Source organism: Phoxinus phoxinus (genome assembly GCF_949152265.1).
Source record: "Phoxinus phoxinus genome assembly, chromosome: 3".
In the NCBI taxonomy this organism is placed as follows: Eukaryota; Metazoa; Chordata; class Actinopteri; order Cypriniformes; family Leuciscidae; genus Phoxinus; species Phoxinus phoxinus.
This window is the reverse complement of record NC_136878.1, coordinates 33,463,909-33,485,723: the sequence shown is the minus strand read 5'-3', so window position 1 is coordinate 33,485,723 and position 21,815 is coordinate 33,463,909. Positions and strand designations below refer to the sequence as shown.

The following is a 21,815-nucleotide window of genomic DNA, read 5'->3' as shown; positions in this document are numbered from 1 at the left end:
TGTTGATCCTGGAACAACATTCCTGTCCAAAAACACAGTCCTAACCCTAGCCCTAAACCTAACCCTACCCATGATAAATCAGAGGGAATTGATAGGTGAATAAGAATGGTGTAGAAGCCCCTAACCTTAAACTAGACATTAACAAAAAAAAATCTATCCCTCAAATCTGATTGGTTGATTGAAAATGTTGTTCCAGGATCAACAACGATGTGATGTATATGAACATTTTCCACTTGGTGAATTCATGTTAACAGTGGAGTCCAAAAGTCTATACTGACAATATTGTATTTTATAATCAAACCATAACATTGAAAACTGAATGTGAAAATGTAAAATATTCCTTTTAGTACTTGTTTTATCTTTCTTTTGATTTAATGACAGCTGCATAGGCTGCATGAAGTACACCAAGATCTCACATACACTTACCGGTAAATTAGTGACCTAGAAATTGAAATATTCATTCAACTTCATAACGTTTCCTTCAGACATTGCTTTATGCTAAAGCTTCCTCTAAATGTATGCAACCAAACAAGGACCACAGTACAAGGTGCAGAGTTGCCTTTATCAAGGAGTCATGCATACACTGCATAGAGCAAATGATTAACAGGGCAGCTTTTTGAGCCGATCAAATATACCCCATTTGACATCACTCATCACTTTCAAAGCTGAAGAGCAGATGCTTAAATTGCAACAGTTTGTACAACAGTGAAACAAGAGATCTAAACACACACTCCCCCTCCAATGTGTGTGTATCACCTGACACTTCAGACAAACTTTCTCAAGTGCAGTTTGGCCCTCTGTGTAGTCCTGTCTGGAAACAGCCCGAGTCGCTTTTGATTTGGAGACAGACAGTGGCTGGAGGGTGTCTGAGAGACGCTGTGACTTTAAGCAATTAACTTTCCCTTTAAAGCCGCTCTTATAAAACTGACAGCTGCAGACATTCACAAAGGACCAATCACCTCTTCAGAAACACAAAACTGCGCTGCCGTAAACCAAACTGGTTGTCTTTTATTGGGGTGGTCCGGCATCCCGTATACACCCCCCTCACTACCACAGACGGGCCTTCTTACAATGGGACCCTCTATTTCTTATTAACGCTCATGGACTTGGGACGCTCCAGGGAAAGGTTGTGGCCCCCAGAGACCTATATAGAGCAAACTCTAAAAATGCCAATAAAGTTGGGCACATTAAGCCGCAAAACTTGCTGTTTACACTGGAATTCCAACATGCAGGAAAAATGTATAAATAGGTGGCTTGGAAAATGAATATTGTTGCAAAACGGTTTCAGTGCAAGTTTACACAACAAGCTCTGTACCATCACATGTGTCATGAGTGATTACATTCTAAATCTCAATGACTACTGCCAAACTATGATTTATCAACCAAGCACACGTTTTCTCATTTGAGAGACACGCAGAGGCTGATGTGGTTTAAGAGAAGCTCAGGTAAGAACAGACTCTTACACTCTATCATTCGCAATGATCGCAGCACATAATTACCAAGCGAACCAAAGAAAAAATAAAGATCTCGATAATTCCGACAGATCTAATAAAGTCTTCGAATCTCAGCGGCCTCAGGGCTCGGTGTACCGCCCTTTGAAGTGGTTGAGATAACGAATGAAGTGTGCTGACATCGATTTGTTAAGCTTTTATGGCAGGCCGTTTGAACATTTATTCATTTAAACAGGCTTTTATACTACATCTTTTGTAATTACTATAGTCATGAATCAAATAGTGCTATATCCAATAGTAGGTTACTCTTTATCTTGAGGTGCCCTTGTCAAAGTGTAATTACACAAATAAGGCCTACTGAGTAATATTAATTAACAACAGGTACTTACTATAAAATTAGGGTTAGGATTTGTTTTAGGGTTAGCTGCTTGTAATCATGCATAATTTAAAGTTGATACTATAGTAACTACATGTGTAACACTGTAAAATAAAGCATAACCCAATGATACTTCTTCCTTTACTCTAGTGCCAAGTAACAATTCTATTGGCATTTTGCCATTGAATTGTAATGGGATCTGTGGTTCAGATATCAACTATTCACTTCTGACTTGTAGTCCCATGTATTTACAGAACTTTAGTAATTCTTTATCAGATAATAGAACTTATTAATGAGACTTAATGGAATTTATATACCATTTGCTACAATAACATTTGTTATCACTGGTTGCTTTTTTACTTGTTATAAGCTGCGACGACTAGTCAGAATTGATACTTTAGTCGAGGGGGTTTATAGTGAGACTGAAATATACAACAGGAATACAAACTACAGTTAATAAATATATGTGTCTATTAACTTAGTAAGAAATTTGGAATTGATAACAATTAGGCTATTTGAATAGTAGCCTAGATCAACTAGTAAAACTGGAATAATAGCTAACAACTGGAAATCACAGTCTGAAGTAGTTGAAATCTGAACCACAGATTCCTACTAAATTAGCCTAGCCTATTATGGCAATATATATATATATATATATATATATATATATATATATATATATATATATATATATTTGTTGTTAGTAGTTAGGCTACTAGTTCTGACTATAACAATAACTACAATCAAATAAATTATTAAACTCATAAGAAAAGTAGGCTACAAGAGATATAAAATAGATACCATTTAGTTCACAATAATATTTGTTTAAACGGCTTGCCATGAGCATTTAATAAATGTGACAGCGCACAACAGAATACTAACGCGCTTTAATAAACTATTAGGCTAACATTCACTGTTTGAGTGATCGCGTATGCACTTCATGAATTATTAGTCAGTCACACACCTTAATTGCTCTAGTAACACTGATTATTTTATTAAGATGATAACATCATAGATATAAACTAATAATAAAGATGACAATCTTGCTCATCAACATTATAAGAACTCTAGTAGCTTGCTTGCTCATTCCATTTCATTCCCATTACCTGCCCGCGAAAAATGAAGAAATGCTATTATTTTAAGAAAAAACGGGTTTAAGTCACTCAGACATGAACGTAAACATGCAGCATAGTTTCGTTTTGTTCAGCACTTCAGTGCAGAAACTGGTAGATGTCTGCACCTCTGCATGACATTAGCGTTAAGATAATAGAGACCATATTTCCCTTGAGTCAAACTCACCTAGAGACAAGAATGGTTTGGTTTCCATATTAGCGCATGCCAGCTTTCTTTCTTGAAGATAGTGATTTATTTTCCCCTGTGGGCAAGCTATAAGATCCAGTGGGAAACGCCGTCAGACCAAAGCCAGAGATCCGCTGTCAAAATCCACTTAATATAACTAAAGTATCTACTTCAATCGGCTCCATCCAGTTTGTAACTCCGCGAGAGCGCTCGCTCACTCACTCCCAGTATTCCTTCAGCGATCAAGCACTGCCTCACTATAGGAACCCTATCAGGGGGGACTCTGATCAGCAGCACTTTTGCAGCGACAAGTCAATTCTACTTTTTACAATGTGGTACTGTTGCCAATGCCAAATCCCCCTTCGGACTATAAAATAAATGGAAATAAAACAATAAATATGTGTATTTAGTATATTTATGTGATATTTATACGTGGATGACAATTGTTTTTGTTATGTAGCTAAATGAAAAAACAAACAAACATTGAATTGGTTTATCATTGAAGAGCTAACAATAATTACCCCCCCCCCCCTCCTAATATTTTTTTCTTCTCTTTCAACTTCAGGGTTGTCTATCTATAGAACAACTAAATGTGTTACTGTGTAGATACATCACACTGGTGTTGTATCCTCCAGGGAATTCACCATTAATTAATGTAGGCTACATGGCATATTAAAGATCAAAACCATCATCAGAATTATGAAACGTGTATTTAAATGAATGGCTTTACTCAATGCCAAGGGGAATTAATTATTTGAGGTGGAGATGCATTCTAATAGTTTTATCAGTTTAATATAAATATTAGGGCATGGTATATTAAAACCTGACATAAAAAGCCTTTAAAGAGAAATATAATGGTTGCAAAATGAGAGACTTATTGCAGTAGAGAGACAGTATTTTATAACAGCAAGTTCTGCAATAAAAACTAAATGCATCCACATGTATATAAACGACTGTCTATGTACAATCACATAATTGTATTATCTTTGTTCAACTCTTTCCCCTGGTTTCACAAACAAGGCTTAAGCTAGTCCCGACCCAGACTGCATGTTTAAGCTGTTTTAACCGAATGTGCACTGACATATCTTAAATATGTCAGTGCCATTGTTTTGTCACAAGATGCACACCAGTAATGCATTTTTTTTATGCTTGTTAATAAAAGCTATTTAAATGCCCTAATTGAACTAAGGCCTAATTCTGGCTTAATCTGAGTAACTGGGATCTTTGAAATGTTGCTAATACTCATGTAATCTCTTCAAGAAGGTCAATGTCATGAGCTTTCCTTTGTGGAGAAGATGTAAGTGAGCTTTCGCACAAGTCTTAACTGAGAACAAAATATTGCGCATCATGTGGGTTTTGATAGTTTGAGGTTCATTTGTTATTAGCTGTGTCATCTGATTAGATGTTTGTTTAAATGGCTATTTACAGCCTTGAATTTTCTGTCCTATTGGTCTGCATTATACTGTACTAATTCAGTGCAAACTTGACACCTCTCCAATAATGCTTGTCTGAGCAAAGAAAATGCTGCCTCAGATCTAATTAAATGGTAAGTTTAGAGGTCAAATAGCCTTTCAAAGCAAATGGCACAGTTCAACATCTGAGTTCTATACTGCAACTCATAGCTGTAAAAACGGATGAGGAGAGAGTCACAGGTTACAATAACAGCTGGTGAGATTGGGAGAGCATACTCACTTTTCAAATAGTATCATTCTCTGAGGAGACCAAAGGCTTTCCAAGAAAGATTGCAATTATTCCGTAGTTCTATAGAGAGAATGTATCATCCAGTCATCCAAATGCGATTCATTTAGAATATGATGTACCTTTTTCACTGATATCTATTTCACCAATAAAATGTAATATAAGGATCAGTGCCGTTTTAGAATGCAGTCCAAGCAAATTCATTTTTAATGTATAATTTAGATTGAATACGTATTTAAATAGGCTAATTGACTTTAACAATTGTAATCCGCTCTTTTACACCTAAAGTAAACATTATTTTACTGCATGAATTTTAAATATTGCTTTATGCCATATATTGTTGTGCTTTAAACATTGATAGGAAATGTCAACCTGAGTCAGGATGAAAGCACAGTGTTTTCTTATTCTTGTGTGGATGACAGACGGTAGAAGTGAGTTTGAACAAACCCTGAGGACTGTCCTGTAAACTTCAACATCGTGATTATATATATATATATATATATATATATATATATATATATATATATATATATATATATATATATATATATATATATATATATATATATATATATATATATATATATATATATATATATATCCACACACTGGCATTCAAAAGTTTGGGATCTGTAAGTGTTTTAACGTTTTTAAAAGTAGTCTCTTCTGCTTACCAAGTCTGCATTTATTTGATTAAAAATACAAAACAAACAGTAATGAAATATTATCACAATTTGAAATAAGTGTTTTTTAATTTGTATATGTTTTAAAATTGTATTTCTTCTTGTGATGTGGTGCTGAATTTTCAGCATTAGTCTTCAGAAATCATTCATGCTGATTTGCTGCTCAAGAAACATTTCTTCTTTTTTTTGTGAGCATCTTTTTTATTATTTTATAATTCTATATTATTTATTATGAACATATCATTTTATTATGTACAATGCAGGATTTTCATTAAAAAAAGAAAAGAAAAACTAACAACAACAAAAAACCACACACACTCCCTATCCCAACAAGAGAGCCATAAAGGAATATTAACACCCATTTAAAGCAGGGCTATGCAGTTTCGGGAATTTCTTCGCTGTATTCTCGCTTTTTGCTCACAGGTTTCTCTATAGAGCTCCCCCTACAGCTTCGGAATAGATATTTGACAGCACTGTTCGAAAACCTTGTTTTTCGACTCTCAGATACCAGAGGCTAGTAGATCAACGACATCAAAGCAGATGGGACATTCTTTACAAAGTCTTCTTCATTCAGGTTCGAACAGCGTGAGGGAGCGCAATAATGATAGAATTTTAGCAGATTTTTTTTGCCGTAAAGCAATTCGTTACATCGCGAGACCTGATATCACGCGATACTTCCCGACGCTGCGGCCGGCGGCCCAAAGTTGCAAGAGTGTTTTTTTCCGCTCAGAGGCGATAGGGGGGTGCGAGACGACCACCATTCAACCTGAAACAAGTAATATAACCATTCCAATGACTCCGAAGCTGTTCAGTTAAGGTAAAAAACCTGCATAGTTCACCTTTAAAAAAAAAAAAAAAATCCCAAGATCACATTACTCAAGAGTCAGTCCATTCTGTTCTAGAAAACAAAGGAAGGAGTGCCAGATCTTGTAAAATATGTGCTTTTTTTTTGGTTTGTTTGATTGAGTAAGTAAGTCTTTCCATTGCTATACAAGAAGACAATTATTTGATCCAGAGTGATAAAGATGGACCATAAATGCTTTTCCAGTGTATGGCAATCAGGCGCTTGCAACAGACACAGGTTTACAAGCTTCTGCTCATGTATTTTCAAAGATAAGGCAGGTGGAAGTAGACCAAGAATACAGATTGTGGGGCAAACAGGGATTTGTTTAGCAATAATTTTAGATAATACACCGATTACTTCTTTCCAAAAGTACTGTAAGTGCTCACATTGCCAGATGCAATGAAATAATGCTCCCTTATGTTATGAGTAGTACATTTCCCACAGATATCTGGAATATTTGGATTGAATTTATTCAACTTTTCAGGTGTTATGTATGTTCTCATTATCCAATTATAATGAATCAATTTAAAACGAGTGTTGAACGATAATGCTTGTGCTTGGACACAAGTTCTTTCCCATTCATTTTCTGTAACGTCCATTTGGAGGTCATCAATCCAAGCCATTAGAAACATTTCTGATAATTATCAATGTTGAAAACAGTCGTGTAAATATTTTTCCAGGATTCTTTGATGAATAGAAAGTTAAAAAGAATAGCATTTATTTGAAATATAATCTTTAGCAACATTATAAATGTCTTTACTGTCACTTTTGAGCAATTTACAATTCAATTCAAATTTACAGATACATTGTATGATCAATGCATCGTTGCTGAATAAAAGTATACATTTCATTAATGTCTTTCAACGGTATAGTGTATAATGTTACAAACGCTTTCTATTTCAGATAAATGCTGTTCTTTTGAACTTTCTATTCGTCAAAGAATCTTGAAAAAAAATACACAACTGTTTTCAACATGGATAATAATAATAAATGTTTCTTGAGCAGCAAATATTAGCATATTAGAATGATTTCTGAATGATCATGTGAGACTGATTTTGCTGAAAATTCAGCTTTGATCACAGGAATAAATTACACTTTCAAATATATTTAAACAAACAGAAACAGTTATTTTAAATTGTAATACTATTTCACAATATATGCTTTTTGTTTTATCAAATAAATGCAGTCTTGGTGAGCAGAAGAGACTTATTTTAAAAACATTAAAAGTCTTACCGATCCCCAAACTTTTGAACTGCAGTGTATATCCTAATTCAGAACTGTTGTTACGGAATTTATTTATATACAGCCATACCAATATATATCAATACAATAGTTAGCTAGCCTCTTTATCACTTGGCTGTTACAGGTTTTGTAATGACTCTGTCAGAATACGTCTATACTCTCAGGAACTGTTTTCCTATAGAGATTTACTAACAGTGATGGTGCACAACTGAAATGAGAACACCACAACCCTCAGAACAGGAGCAACTCCATCAAACTGTGGTATTACCAGGGGTTAGTGATAGGGAACCAGAATCCTTGTGCCGTGTGACTTTCTCAGGGAGACAAATTGAGATGTGTCTCACTGACTGATCCCTTAAGGATCAACGCCAAGTGCAGGGGCTCAGTGGCAGGAGTGATTTAGTGCGTCTCACTCTCTCTGCTGGTCAGCCACTGTGGAGGAAAGAGAGGGGCAATCAGCCTCGTCATAAATCTCTACACTTCCTCCCACCATCACCAGTTCAAGAGAAATACCCCCCCAAACCCCCTCATACACAGCCCATTAAACCTGTTTGCCCCCGGACACACACACACACACACACACACACACACACACACACACACACACACACACACACACACACACACACACACACACACACACACACACACACACACACAGCATCAAGTAATCAGTCATTTCAAGTCTGTTAAATGCATCCATCATGAGAGTTCTGGAAAAAAAAGTGTCATGAACTAAATGTTTGGACTGGTGAATGTATAGAACAATTATAGACACGCCTGCAATTAAAGGAATGGCTCATGGAAAATGAAACATAATTATGTATTTACTCTTATGTTGTTTCAAACCCATATGCTGTTAGTTTTTCCATGGAATGCAAACATACATAATATATGTAAAACACACTCTACCATTCAAAATATGTATGTTTTTTTATGTTTAATAAGTAATATGTTTTTTATGTTTAAAAAGTAATATTGCGAAATATTTTTTATAATTTAAAATAAGTGTAAAATAACTATGTATTCCAATGTGATTCATTCCTTTGATGGCAAAGCTGAATTTTACTCCAGTCATGTAAATAAGTAAACAAACAAATAAATAAATAAAACATGTATTAATATTATCAATGTTAAAAACAGTTTGTAAAAAAACTATTTTTGTGGAAGAAAAGGATTTCAGGATTCTTTCATAAAATTGAACGTTCAAAAGAACAGCATTAAGTAACATTATAATGTCTTTACTGTCATTTTTGATCGATTTAATGCATCATTACTGAATAAAACTAAAAAAAAATTGTATCACAACCCCCCTTTGAACGGTAAATATTACAATGTAATATTATAATTACATTATGTATAACATTTTAAATGTCATTTTACATTATATTTCAAAAGCTTTGGACTTTAAAGTTATGGTTAACCATCTCTGCATCAGATTATTATCAGGTCTTTTTCTTTCTTCTTGCAATGTTATAAGATTCATGTTTTATGCAAAATGCACGTACAAAATTTACAAGCGGTGAGTATTTGCCAGCAGAGCACAACAAAAAATGAAACAAAAATACATATACTGAAATACATTGTTCAAAGCCGTGAGGCCCAGTTCCGCTGTATGAGCTTCAGTATGAGTGGAAGGATTTACTGCTGTGAATAATTAGTAAGTGAAGTGTGGCTGACTTCTCCATCGCCCTAGATACTTGGCACACTCTCTCCCTGTTTGCATCTCCACCAGTGTATCCAGATGGTCAACTCACTATGAACTCCCTGGGTTAGTTGCACCATGCAGCCTGCATATTATTTATCAATAACTGCCGTCCTATCAGGTGCTGGAACACCAAGAGCACTCAGCGGTTAGGAGACAGTAGGGGGGCAAACATGTAAACACGTGCACACACACACACACACACACACACACACACACACACACACACACACACACACACACACACACACACACACACACACACACACACACACACACACACACACACACACACACACACACACACACACACACACACACACACACACACACGCACACACAACCGCAGGCTCTGACACTGACCCAACATCTGCTTTTCATTAGCATCCAGCACACACACGCTCCCTCTCTGTGTCTCGCTCACTCGCTCGCTCTATATACATTCACAACAACAGACTGCTGTTGCTCAAAGAGCTGTCAACAGTTAGGACTTTCTCAAGACGTAAAAGGCAGAGAGAGCCAGTCGGAGGGAGAGAGACAGAGGGAGAGAGGCAAACAAAAGGGCACCATATGGAGAGGGTGCTTAGAAAACCACCTGGCTCTTACAATATGAGTGCCAAGTCTGTAACGTGAATGACCTGTCCTTAAATACTTAAAGTACAGATGCGACCAGTGGGCGGAATTTACCCTAAACTCTCTTAACTAAATGTAAAGAGCCTACAAAAATAATAAATATAAAAAAAGTGCTAAACACAATAGTGGGCAAAAAGTGGGCTCTTAAAAGTATTTACAAATGCATGAATTTTGATGTGTAAGTATTATAAAACAAAATGTTAGCTGGTTAGGTTTAAAAGGATCAATCTTTTTTCAATTAGGATCAATTAGTAAAAGGATACAATCAAATTTCTGTAAAAAAAAATAAGATAAAATGTATTGTGACGCTTCTAATTGTCAAACATTAGTAGATCACGTTCAGAGTTAATGTGATGAATAACACCTGTGTGAACTTGAGGACATCTAACTTTGATTCCACTTAAAACCATGGGACCTGTTGGTTTAAAGTGTAATTGCAAAAACAGTTTTGATATTTTATATTAAAGTGAAATTTATGTGTATCTTATTCTTAACCTGTAAAGCCTTACAAATGAAATAATAGTCATCTATATATATATGTGTGTATATTAAAATAGAAAACCATTATTTTAATAATAGTTCATAATATTACTGTTTTTTTTGTTTTTTTTACATTTTGATCAAACAAATGCAGGCTTGATGAGCGTAAGAGATTTCTTTCAAAACATAAAAAATAGTAATGGTTATAAACTTGAGTATCATATTTGATAATCCTGGCTTTCATGGCTCATATAGTAAAATATAGGAGAATTTGGAGCTCACACTCGAGGAGGAAAAACATCTCAGTTTTATTCAGAGGACCAATCTGAGAACAAATCTGTGATTTGGTGGCAAAAATGTATGTGAAATTCTGTTCAATGAGGTCTTAATAACATAACTGCAGACTAATTGAAATGCATATGCTTGTGTATCAATTGTCACTCTATATCAAAGATATCACTGCAAAAAGACGTGTGTTCTATGGCTGGAAGGGGGATGTTTTTTTAATCAAATAAAAGGCCTTTTACTTGCTAAAAGAAGTATGAACTATTAATCAGAGCGCAGAACCATTAATCAAAACTTCTTCAGAAAAGTTAATCATGTTAATAATTTTGAGGCCTTTGAATTTTGCAAATCAAACACAATTCAGTATGCTTTATAAGGTTAAGGTTCCACAAGTGTCCAAATATGTTTTTTTTTTTGCTTCATATATATTGACTTTCTCATATACATATATATATATATATATATATATATATATATATATATTATTTTATTTTTATTTATTTTTTCTTAATTTTAAATTGGAACATCGTTTGAAAGCTTTTCTTTTTCTTTTTTGTCCTCGTTTACCATCATCTCATATTCATAATTTGAAGCGCTCCCAAACTCACTGTTGATTTACAGTTGCTTACTGTGCTTACTGTACATGTTGGCCATCACAGTCTCCCCTAAGCGGCCCCTCACACTAAGATTCTGCCATTTTGTAATGGTGTGGTGAGGCCACAGTCAAGCGAACTTCACTAGAGAGTGGGTCAGAGTCAGGTCAACTCACAGGCTCTCTACCATCATCAGGCCAATAGTCTGGCGTAACCCCTCACCCTCACATGCCCCCTCCAAACAACATGCTCTTTAGAGTAAATTGGAGCCATTTGGACCCTAACAGTGGGCTATTGGTGCTGTCTGCTGCTTAAGTGATGGTGTTACCCCAAGTACAATGAGAAGAACAACTGTAATTTAAACATTAAAATAAATGTTCAAATGGGATGGGTGTATTTTTGGTTTATGAAACTATTTTTCTCTTTCTTTTATAGACAGAAGGGCAACTGTTTCTTCTGAGGCCGAACATTTTTTTAAATTGTCTGGATGAACTAAACCTGAATGTGAATTGCAATTCGTTACATCATATTTAAATTTAGTCATTTGCAAGATACTATTGGTTTTCATTAATTTGCTCCTTTAAAATTTGTGACTTTTCTGAGCTGTTGAAATATCTCTTTTGTCTCCCTGATTTTTTTCAGTATTACTTAGCTTTAAATCTATTGTATTGTACATAGTAATATTCACTACATGCTGTCTGCTGTGAGTGAAATGTAACAAGAGTGTTGAGACTCCTCAAGCCAAAAATAAAAGGAAAGCAAGAAAAAAAAATATGATGTGGTTTGATGACTTGTGGATGATACGCACGCTTTATGGTGAAGGATGCAGGACTTTTGTGTTTTGAGTTTTGTGTAAAATTGTGTTGGAGCACTGATAAATGATTAACACCCCTGGCCTTTGGGCTTTATTTATGCTTATAACCCTCCTAAATGTAAATGTAAATACATAGAAACAACAATTATTCTTTTGAATATAAATGTTTTACTTTTTTTGTGTGTTGTTGTTTTTAAAGAAATTTCGCTCTCTATCCAAAAAACTGTACAATGAGAGCAGAAATCGCTCTTGTTCTTGTTTCTCAATCAAGCTTAAAGGCTCTTGCAAAATGAAAATCAACACACATTTATAAAAGTTAGTTCATTAATAGATCAATTTTATGCAGTGTGTGTGTGTGTGTGTGTGTGTGTGTGTGTGTGTGTGTGTGTATGTGTGTGTGTGTGTGTGTGTGTGTGCGCTACATGTTTTGTGATCATTAAAACAAAATTTTATTTGAGAAGCAAAATTGTAGCCTGTATATATACTGTATATACCTTACACAGTTTTACTTCTCAAATGAAATGTTGTTTGTTTGTTTAAAGGATCACCGCATGTATTGTCTGGAATATTACTGATCTAATTCTTTACAAATAATATGAATAGAGGCCAGTCATTGCATTAATCATGGCACAACAGTCAAATAGAGTAGATCTTTCACACTTTTTGAAATTTAGGAAGTGCACAAAGGCTCAGTGAAACTGACTGAGTCAAAATTGGCTCCTTGTGACCATGTTCGAGAGTGTAAGGAAGTGTCTCTGTACAAATTAAGCTTTGCAACATTGTGATCATCCTTTATGTGGGAGACTCAGATGTCATGCTGGTGTTGCTTAAGGGTGACATTTCTGCTTCCCTTTTATCCCCCATAAACATCACTGTGTATGGCTAGAGACGTCAAAGCAGCTCGGAATAACAAAAAATATGATGGCATGCACTCTGATCACATGCCTTTTGTGTCTGTCTGATATGTGTGATTCAAATGTCTTGGAAAAATTAAACGTGATGAGAAGAATCACATGTCATAAGTAACTCTATGATCTACGTGAAGCAGTACACAGGCTTCGAAACCATCAGCAAAAACATATCGCATTGGCTGTAATCTATTTACCAGCGCCAGTTACAAATTTGTCAGATCATTAGTAATTTCTGAGCTAACAGAAATATTCTAGGCTCATTACATACACTCAGTCAACAGCATTTGTGCCATAAGGTTGATTACCACAAAAATCATTTAAATAAAATATGTGAATAATTATATTATACATTTACAATTTGTAAATGTTAAAATACTCACTTTCAAAGCCATAAGGAGTAAACAATATGTGTGTTAACAGGATTTTAGTATACAAAATTGTTTACTAACCTTTGTGTAATTATTAAAATTTTACAGCTCTAAACACAAGTAAACGTAAGTGATTTTTATAAAAATAAAAATAATTATTTATTCTATAAAAACATAAAAAAATAATTTTCACTTAAGGAAAATATTCCTTTAAATCAGTGTGTTAGTGTTAGTGGACTTATTGGTTATGGATGTGTTGGTTTCTATCTCTTTCTATCCCTTTGTGTTCTGCGGCTGCCCTTGAATTTCTCAACAAATCCAGCCTTCTCAAGTGATTCGTACTAAACTAACATCAGGTAGTATTATAGATCATACAATTCTGCCTCAAGCTTAAACAAAAAAGAAAAACTGCCTTTTGAAAGTGTCGCTGTGAAGTGCTGACAGGACATTGTCATCTGATCTTAATTCTACCCTGCCACACAATCCACTAAATTACAATGACACAAGCCATTAGCCAGCACCTACAACCTCCCAATCCCCTCTCCCATTTCTGGCACGGAAAGCCTCAAGGTTTATTTTCACAGCTCATGTTACTGACCCAAAGTGGACATCTGAACAGTCTCGATAGAGGACAAACGAAAAGAGGGACTGAAAACTGGATGTGTTATAAATGAGTACATGATTATACAAAACATAGATAAAGATTAAGATAAGGAATTATATACTGTAAATTCTTACATTCCAAATTTTTCATCTGTACAGCCACAAGCTATTTAAAACAATCAGATCAGATATACTTACAACTTCAATTTTACTGATTAGAGAACGTATTAAAGAAACATTGTTTACTTAAAGCGTATTCTTGGACTGAGAATTGGCCATTAAGTCTGTTTTCTAAGCTGTCTTTTAGTGAAGTTAAAAACAGATAGTCTCCTTGTTTGAACTGAAGCCATAATTGTCAAGACTCAGTGTGTTCAGCCCTTTTAAAATATAATTCTTTATCATTCTGATTCAGAATTTCTGAACATCACAGAGTGGGTTTCTCTCTCATAGAAGTGTACATTACAGAGACCAGACATTAACGACGATTTCATTATTAAGTTCCTCATAATTTCTTCCTGTGTCAACAGCCTCTGTTTTACATTTGTGCACATATTTTAATTTAGTGAATTCAAAATGAATCAGTTTAGTTAGGTTGACACAATTCAGTTCATTTATGTTGGTACAACCTATTTTTAAAATTAATTTTCAATCAAGCAATGCCATTATACACATCATTAATACACAATGAAAGGAACTACTAAGATAGGTGTCAGTACTGAGCATAGAAAATGTCCAACATAACTGAACATAAACATTAAAATAAACCACTAACACATTTCCCTTTACTGAAAAACACATAAAATAACACTTAATCACTAATTTTACTCTCACAATGCAGTCCCTAAAGTATGCTGGGAACAAGACTGCCCAGGGCTGCATTTCTCAAAAGCATTGTGAGCTAAGTTGAATACCATTGGTGGCAATGGCTCAACGATCTACTTAGGCGGTGCTTTTGGGAAACGCAGCCCATTAGTTATGTCAACAAAAATTATTGAATTGATGATTTTTTTTTATAAATAATAATAATTAAATAAAAAAATATATTATTTATTTCAATTGAATTAAATTGTATTTTATTAAACTGAAAGAGAGGCAGAAACTTTTTTGAGTGTATATTTGTTTTATGATGTCAATTGTGATTTTCACTTTGATGCAACATAAATGTGTAAAACCACAAATCACAATTTCTCATTGACGCAAAATTCACCGATCAAGAAGGAGCGGCCAAACACAAAATTTTTCTTTTTCTTTCTCATTCAGAGCAGATGTCCTGTAGCTGACACGAGCCACGACTATACTGCCCTCTATAGGTGTGGTGCAGCCTAGTGCAAATGTGTGGAATGTGTCTATCCTGAGCTTCATTGGAATTTGTCAATGTAACTCAATTAAGTTAAAACAGCATTCCATTGTTTTATGTTACATAAACATGATTGAATTAGGTTACAACAACAAAATTATTTTATCTGTACAATCAGGTAGAAATACATCCTTAAAGCAACAAAAGCACATGTTCACTTTTGGATGGATAGATGGATGGTTGGATGGATAAATGTAATTCGAAATAAGACTGCACAGATTAAACTAATCTATAAATGACATAATGATATGATAATAAATAGCTATACCATTCATTATGCATACGTATGTGACAGTATCACATTATTGCCATACTGGTTACTGTACTTTTCAATACACAGTCGTGCTAGAGCTGTAATATGACTGTGGTGTGCCGGACCCTCTCAGCCTACAGAATTGCATAATGCTCAGTGAACCTATTATGAACCCTACAGAAATTACCTCAGAGAACAGATGCCTGACTTCGTCATGATCCTTCACGTTAACAGTCTCTATAATGTAACAGAAACTCTACACTGGTGTACTTTGCAGTTGTGTGGTATTATCCAGCATCATGCCCTGGAGACAATTGTCATACAATGTGTCAGACATACAGAAACACTTCTATAACTATTCCCACACTTCTCCAATCTTACAACATCAAACAATCATGTTTTCTATAGCCTCTTAACCATACAACAGAGCACTCATGTAGTAATGACAATGATAAACAGCCTCAGTGTAAACACGGCCTGCTGTTTGGATCTTTGCGCACTAAAAAAAGGAACGCAATCAGTTGATGGCCATGTTGTGCTCTCATGTAAAGCTGAATGCTCCACTGTTCCACATTCTATAAAACCATATGCAGCAATTAGCGGTTGAGAACAGTAAAGCACTGTGAGATATGTGGTGGACAAGTAGGAGGGGAAGAGTGGAGAAAATTACCCATTATGGTTAAAAAAAAACCCTGCTGCTCTGACTACGTTTGATTGGGCCAAGTATGATGTACAATAAAACAACTGTTGTATCCAGCATATGTTTCAAAAATACAGCGTAATTGTTAACAGTAGGGGTGAGGAAGTCTAACTTTCTTGTGTTTGTTTATTGAGAGAAAGATTTCAAAATTGTACTGCACGTTTGCACAGAAAACCAAACGCCTCTATTGAAAGCTAACCAATACTTTCTTGTGCTCAACATTCAATCATTACAATAACTCCTATTTCACTTGTGATAAACCATGCCATTTATTCTACTGAAAGCCTTGTTTACTGAATTTGCACGGACCATTTTCAAGAAGAACGCAGTGTTTTTAAAGTGCTTGTAGTGGACCATCAAAAAAGCTATGTGATAACAATAATTTAAGCGGGAAGAAAGAGAGAAAAGAGAATAAGTTATCGTGTAAAGCATTACTGTCCTCTTGTCATTTAATGATGTTGTCCAAATTCAATTAATTTAGTTCATCCAGCACTTTAAATGTTATTAATGTCTCATCAATAATGCATACTGACTTTGAAATTAAAAAACAACAGAGTGGAAAATCAATATAAGAGATAGAAATGGACACATGGGGAAGGTATGAAATATCTTTTAATACGTGAAAAATTTGTGAGAGTTCATTAATATATCAGTTGTTTCCCTCAGACAGGAATAAGAAGAAACAAAGAGCAAATTATGAGTTTTACAAAAACCTCCTGCTTTTCCAGAGAAAAACTGTTCATCTCACATAGGCTATCCTCCTCCTCTAGATTGTCATATCAAATCACATAAATGTCACTAGCTCAATCTATCATATTTGCCAAGGTACTGAAGAGTCATACTTTCATATTGAAGTTTTCAATGAACTGATTTTCTATAGAACTTTTCTCATCAAATCCTTATCAGAGTTATGTTATCCACATTAACTTTATAGCTCTATATCCCTACTGTCTGTTTTATTGTTTTAATGTTACTGTATGTAGAATCCACCCCCATTTCCTCTACGACATTTTACAAGAAACATCTTGATACTTAAACACATTAATGTCCTGAGCTGAATTCTGAGCAAAAAAAAAAAAAAAAAAAAGGATAGAGAAATGCTGCAAATGCTTACTAAATATGCCTGGTGTTAGGAATACTGCGTCTCTGTGTGTGTGTGTGTGTTTGTTTGTGTGTGTGTGTGTGTGTGTGTGTGTGTGTGTGTGTGTGTGTGTGTGTGTGTGTGTGTGTGTGTGTGTGTGTGTGTGTGTGTGTGTGTGTGTGTGTGTGTGTGTGTGTGTGTGTGTGTGTGTGTGTGTGTGTGTGTGTGTGTGTGTGTGTGTGTACACAAAGTGTGATGTGAGGAGGACCAAAGCACAAGGTCTGGTCTGAGATTGGTAGCTACAATTTCGGATGGGAAGCAATGCCTCTGATTCAGGTCAGCTGAAAGCTTTCATTCGCGAGCTCCACCTGGGGTCTTTATATTGACCTCCCTTGCCCCTTCCATGACAAACTCCTTTACTGGAGCTTTTACTTTACTGGAACTTTTAATTTACTGGAACGGAACTTTTAATTTACTGTCAAGCTTACCTTGCAGCCAACAAATATGTGCTTCAGGTTCACCGGAGATGAGTAGAGGGGACACGTATACGATCTTCTCTGTACTATTGGATGTTCATTAAATGCAAGTTCATTGGAGATGGCAGGACGTCTTGGGGGCTCGTAACAGGAAGCTAATTTGAGATGCTTCCATGCCCCACAGCTCCTTCAAAGAGAACTTTCACATCACAACTCCCTCCCATCAGCCCTTGTCTTGCTTGGGAGATAACCGTTGAACATCTAGTTGCTTGTTCTTGCCGGTGCACCTCTTTAACCACAAGTTGTTGATGCTGAGATGGAGTTGCCATGTGCCAGGATGGTCTCCAAGACCAAGGCCCCCTCTTCCTTGCTGCTCGGTGCTTAAGGGCTGGCTTCACCTGCTGTACAGCTCTGAAGAGTTGAGGGCAGTAACTATTTGGGCTATGCATGGATTGCGTGATTCCATCAGTGTCATTTCCAGCCTTACTTTGCAGCATTTGTACACTTCAGCAAGACTGGACACCGGAAGAGGACATCGGAGGAGAGTGTACTCCACTTGTTCTGTGTCCTTGAGAGTCACATCATACCAGCGCCCTAGGCTTTTGACTGGTTTCTCCATCACCATTGGTATGGGTTCTTCCCCAATAAAGAATCAATTATGTTTGTCGTCCCTTGATTATTGATATGCTCCTAGATTTACTTGGCTTTATCTTCATCCGGGCCCACTCAATGTTTTCCTGCAAGTTTTCCAACAGCCGCCTGTACAGGCCATGGTTGTGGTAAGTGTGGTCATATCATCCATGTATGCCATGATGGGAGGGAGCTGCAACCCGGGCTTGATCTTCTCTCCTCCCACTACCCACCGAGAGGCTCAGATGATAACTTCCATAGCCATGGTAAAGGCGAGAGGTGAGATGGTGCATCCTGCCATAATACCTATTTCCAATCTTTGCTATGCTAAAAAGTTTTTTTAATGGATAGCCAAGTTTAAATAAAGGCTTTTTAAACTTATATTCTTTTTGAGTGCCTCAGAATTACTGTTTATTTGAGAAACATTTTGGATCTCCAAGCTGAAGAACACCAAAGGAACACACCTCTCAACACCCAAGTAGCACTCCTAGTAACTCATTTGTGGACACCAGCATCCCATGTTGGGAACCAGCAAACCAGCAACCAGCATCTCAAGCTGGTCCAAGCTTGCAAAACATACCTTATGCTGGTGACCAGCAATGCTGGATTTTTCTGCATGGTTGCTGGCCCTTCCACTGAAAAAGACTGACCTCTCTCTGGTGACGTATGCAGGACTTATCCAATCATTATGTCTACTTAAACCCCACACATGCAAGCCAATGTTTATCTGCCTACATTTTTTAGTGCAATGCCCAAATCTCAAAATCCAGTCAACAACCATTGCATTAAACTAAGTCCCCGGTTCTGCCCTTCATTTTTTCTTCTTCAATAATCTGTTACACTTGGATGTACTGTATGTCATAATGCAGAAGAAAATATCTTTTTTAAATACCAGTTTCATCAGGACATTAAGCAGCTTGGGTTAGTCACACATTGTGGTCATAGTGAGGGTAGACACTAAATCAACATTATATGAGTTTGTGTGAGGTGGACTGTGTTGTAGGCTACGGTATTATTCACATAAAAACAAACGACAAGATAAGTGTTCTCCTACTTCACATTAAAAGCTGGGATATCTCTCAGAACTGCCAATAGTTCACCTATCAATTGGATTAAACCTGTATACTCTTGGCTGCTCTATACATTGGTTTGCCTTGTCAGCTTAAAAAAGGCATTCTGGGAAAAAATAAATCAATGAAAATATATTTTATAAGTCATCATGGTCTTGTCTCCTCTAGGTTGTGGGACATTTTCAATCAGCCCTAATTTGCCATTAATCGGCAGTGTCTATTTTCTGACAGCCCCCGTGTGATAGTTCTGAGATTCATGCTCAGTAACAAATGAGGTAAAGCTCAATGCATTAGGACTAACAGGATAATTATTTACAGCATAAATACTTGCTGTTCATCATAAACTGATTCTAAAACATTCATACACAACAACAGCATATATGGACTGGACTCTAGGGCGATGGACTGTTGTGACTTAAGGGGTGGTGACATAATACTTTTTGTTTCATAGACTTCTATGCATACACACACAAATGCAGGAGACCAGGCAGAAACACATGCTCATGTGAAGAAGTTATAATGTAGGCTAAGTCTTCTGAAGAGACATAATTGTTTTGTACATTTAGCTTCCGTTTATCATATTTTATGATGTTTATGTATGTGCATTGATCAGTGCTTATATGTAAATAAAATGTACTAAAATATACATTACTAAAATAAATCTGTTAATTTAAAGTGATAATGTTTTAGAAGACTTCGATTAAACGTCGATTCATATATTTTTTTTTACAATTTTTATGAATATTTTGAAGCTTCATAATTGTAGTTGAATAGACTTTTTTTGGAGGAACAGAAATCTCTCAGGTTTCATAAAAAAATATCTTTGTTTTTGTTTTACAGATGAATGAAAGTGTTATGGTTTTGATATCACAGTAATTAAAAACATAATGTTTATTTTAGGTGAACTAAATATGTACATTTAGATTTATTTTATTTGTTATGTTTAATTATGTTTTTTTAAAAAGCCATCATTGTCCATATAAATGTTGCATGCTCAAAGTCAAGTGTGAACTTAAGCTTTAGGCCAGTAAGAAATCACCTTTCACCAGTGGCGTATTCTCGCGCATGCGTCGTGGTGCTCTCGTGAACTCGCATCAGAGGCCCACACGGACGAAAATTAATAGTTGATTTTTTTTTTTTTATGCACAAAAAGTATTGATAAACTTAAGGTTGAGCCACTGTAGTTACTTGGACTATTTTAACGATGTATAATAACTTTTCTGGGCAGTTGATTGCCTAGCAGCCTATGAAGGAGTGAACCAACTCTCGATTTCATCAAAAATATTATTTGTATTCCAAAGATGGACGAAAGTCTTACGGTGTTGGAACAACATGAGGGTGAGTAATTACTGACATTTTTGGGTGAACTAACCCTTTAACTGAGACTTGAGTGTGAGTGTGTGTAGCTTTTGTAGGCTGAGACTGTTCACCGCCACTTATCCATAATTTTGTGATTGACTACTGTTTGTAGCCTACCATAGTTTTCCGACAAATATGATTGAATTGTGAATAATATAGGCTATAGGCTATCTATAAGAAAATTACAAAAACAACATACCACTCTGAAACGTCCTGTGAAATCCATTTGCAAAGTCCGTAGGCTACTTCTTTATGCAAATCTTGCACGAATTGGTTTAAAATTGACGCCATCGTCAATATTTACATCTAGAGCTCGCGGTTATGAAAGGGGCGTGATATTTCCCGAACACGCTCTACAGACCATATGTAGCCTCGCCCCTTTTCAGCGTTGTGCTCGTTGTCTTTTGGTCTGTATTTTCACAGCGATCTTGCGTATTTATTTATGAATGAACAGCCCGTTTTAAAATTTTCCTGGTCTAGCTTACACATTACAATCCTCAAGATAATTTTCGTTAACTTTACATTAAGTAGCCTAAATCCACTTCAAAAGCTAATTACTCCTGGACAGCGATGCTACAGAGCAACACAAAAACGGAAGTTCAAAGACCATATTCTAAAGATGGCGGCACCCTCATTTCTCTGGCGCATAAGGTCAAAGAGTATAGAAGTAAGGCCATTGCACACTGAGTCCGAAATTCACATCCGAAATTTTCGCATGTTAAAAAAATAAATTCAACCTCACGTTATGTCAATCACGCTTGCACACTGCCTCAAAAACTTTTGTCCGTCATAAAAAAAATCGAAACTGGTTTGATATTCTGCGTTTTTCACATCCGTAACAAGCAGTTTGAATGGTGTTCGAATGGTGCTTTGACAATTCAGAACCACCGAATCACGAACACGA

The 21,815-nt window shown here is 35.8% G+C and overlaps 2 protein-coding genes across 2 annotated transcripts in view; both read right to left on the bottom strand.

Moving 5' to 3' along the window:
- Positions 1–3,374, bottom strand: part of rxrab (retinoid x receptor, alpha b) — an 82,589-nt gene extending 79,215 nt beyond the window's left edge. Inside the window, exon 1 of the mRNA XM_079606633.1 lies at positions 3,127–3,374. Within this exon, the coding sequence (XP_079462759.1) occupies positions 3,127–3,154 (28 nt within the window). The 5' untranslated portion in view covers positions 3,155–3,374. The remainder of the gene's footprint in view (positions 1–3,126) is intronic.
- A 4,627-nt stretch (positions 3,375–8,001) lies between these two features.
- Positions 8,002–21,815, bottom strand: part of LOC306996031 (uncharacterized protein) — a 51,467-nt gene continuing 37,653 nt past the window's right edge. The window contains exon 4 of the transcript XR_013796982.1: positions 8,002–8,025. The gene's annotated coding sequence lies outside the window, so the exon portion shown is untranslated. The remainder of the gene's footprint in view (positions 8,026–21,815) is intronic.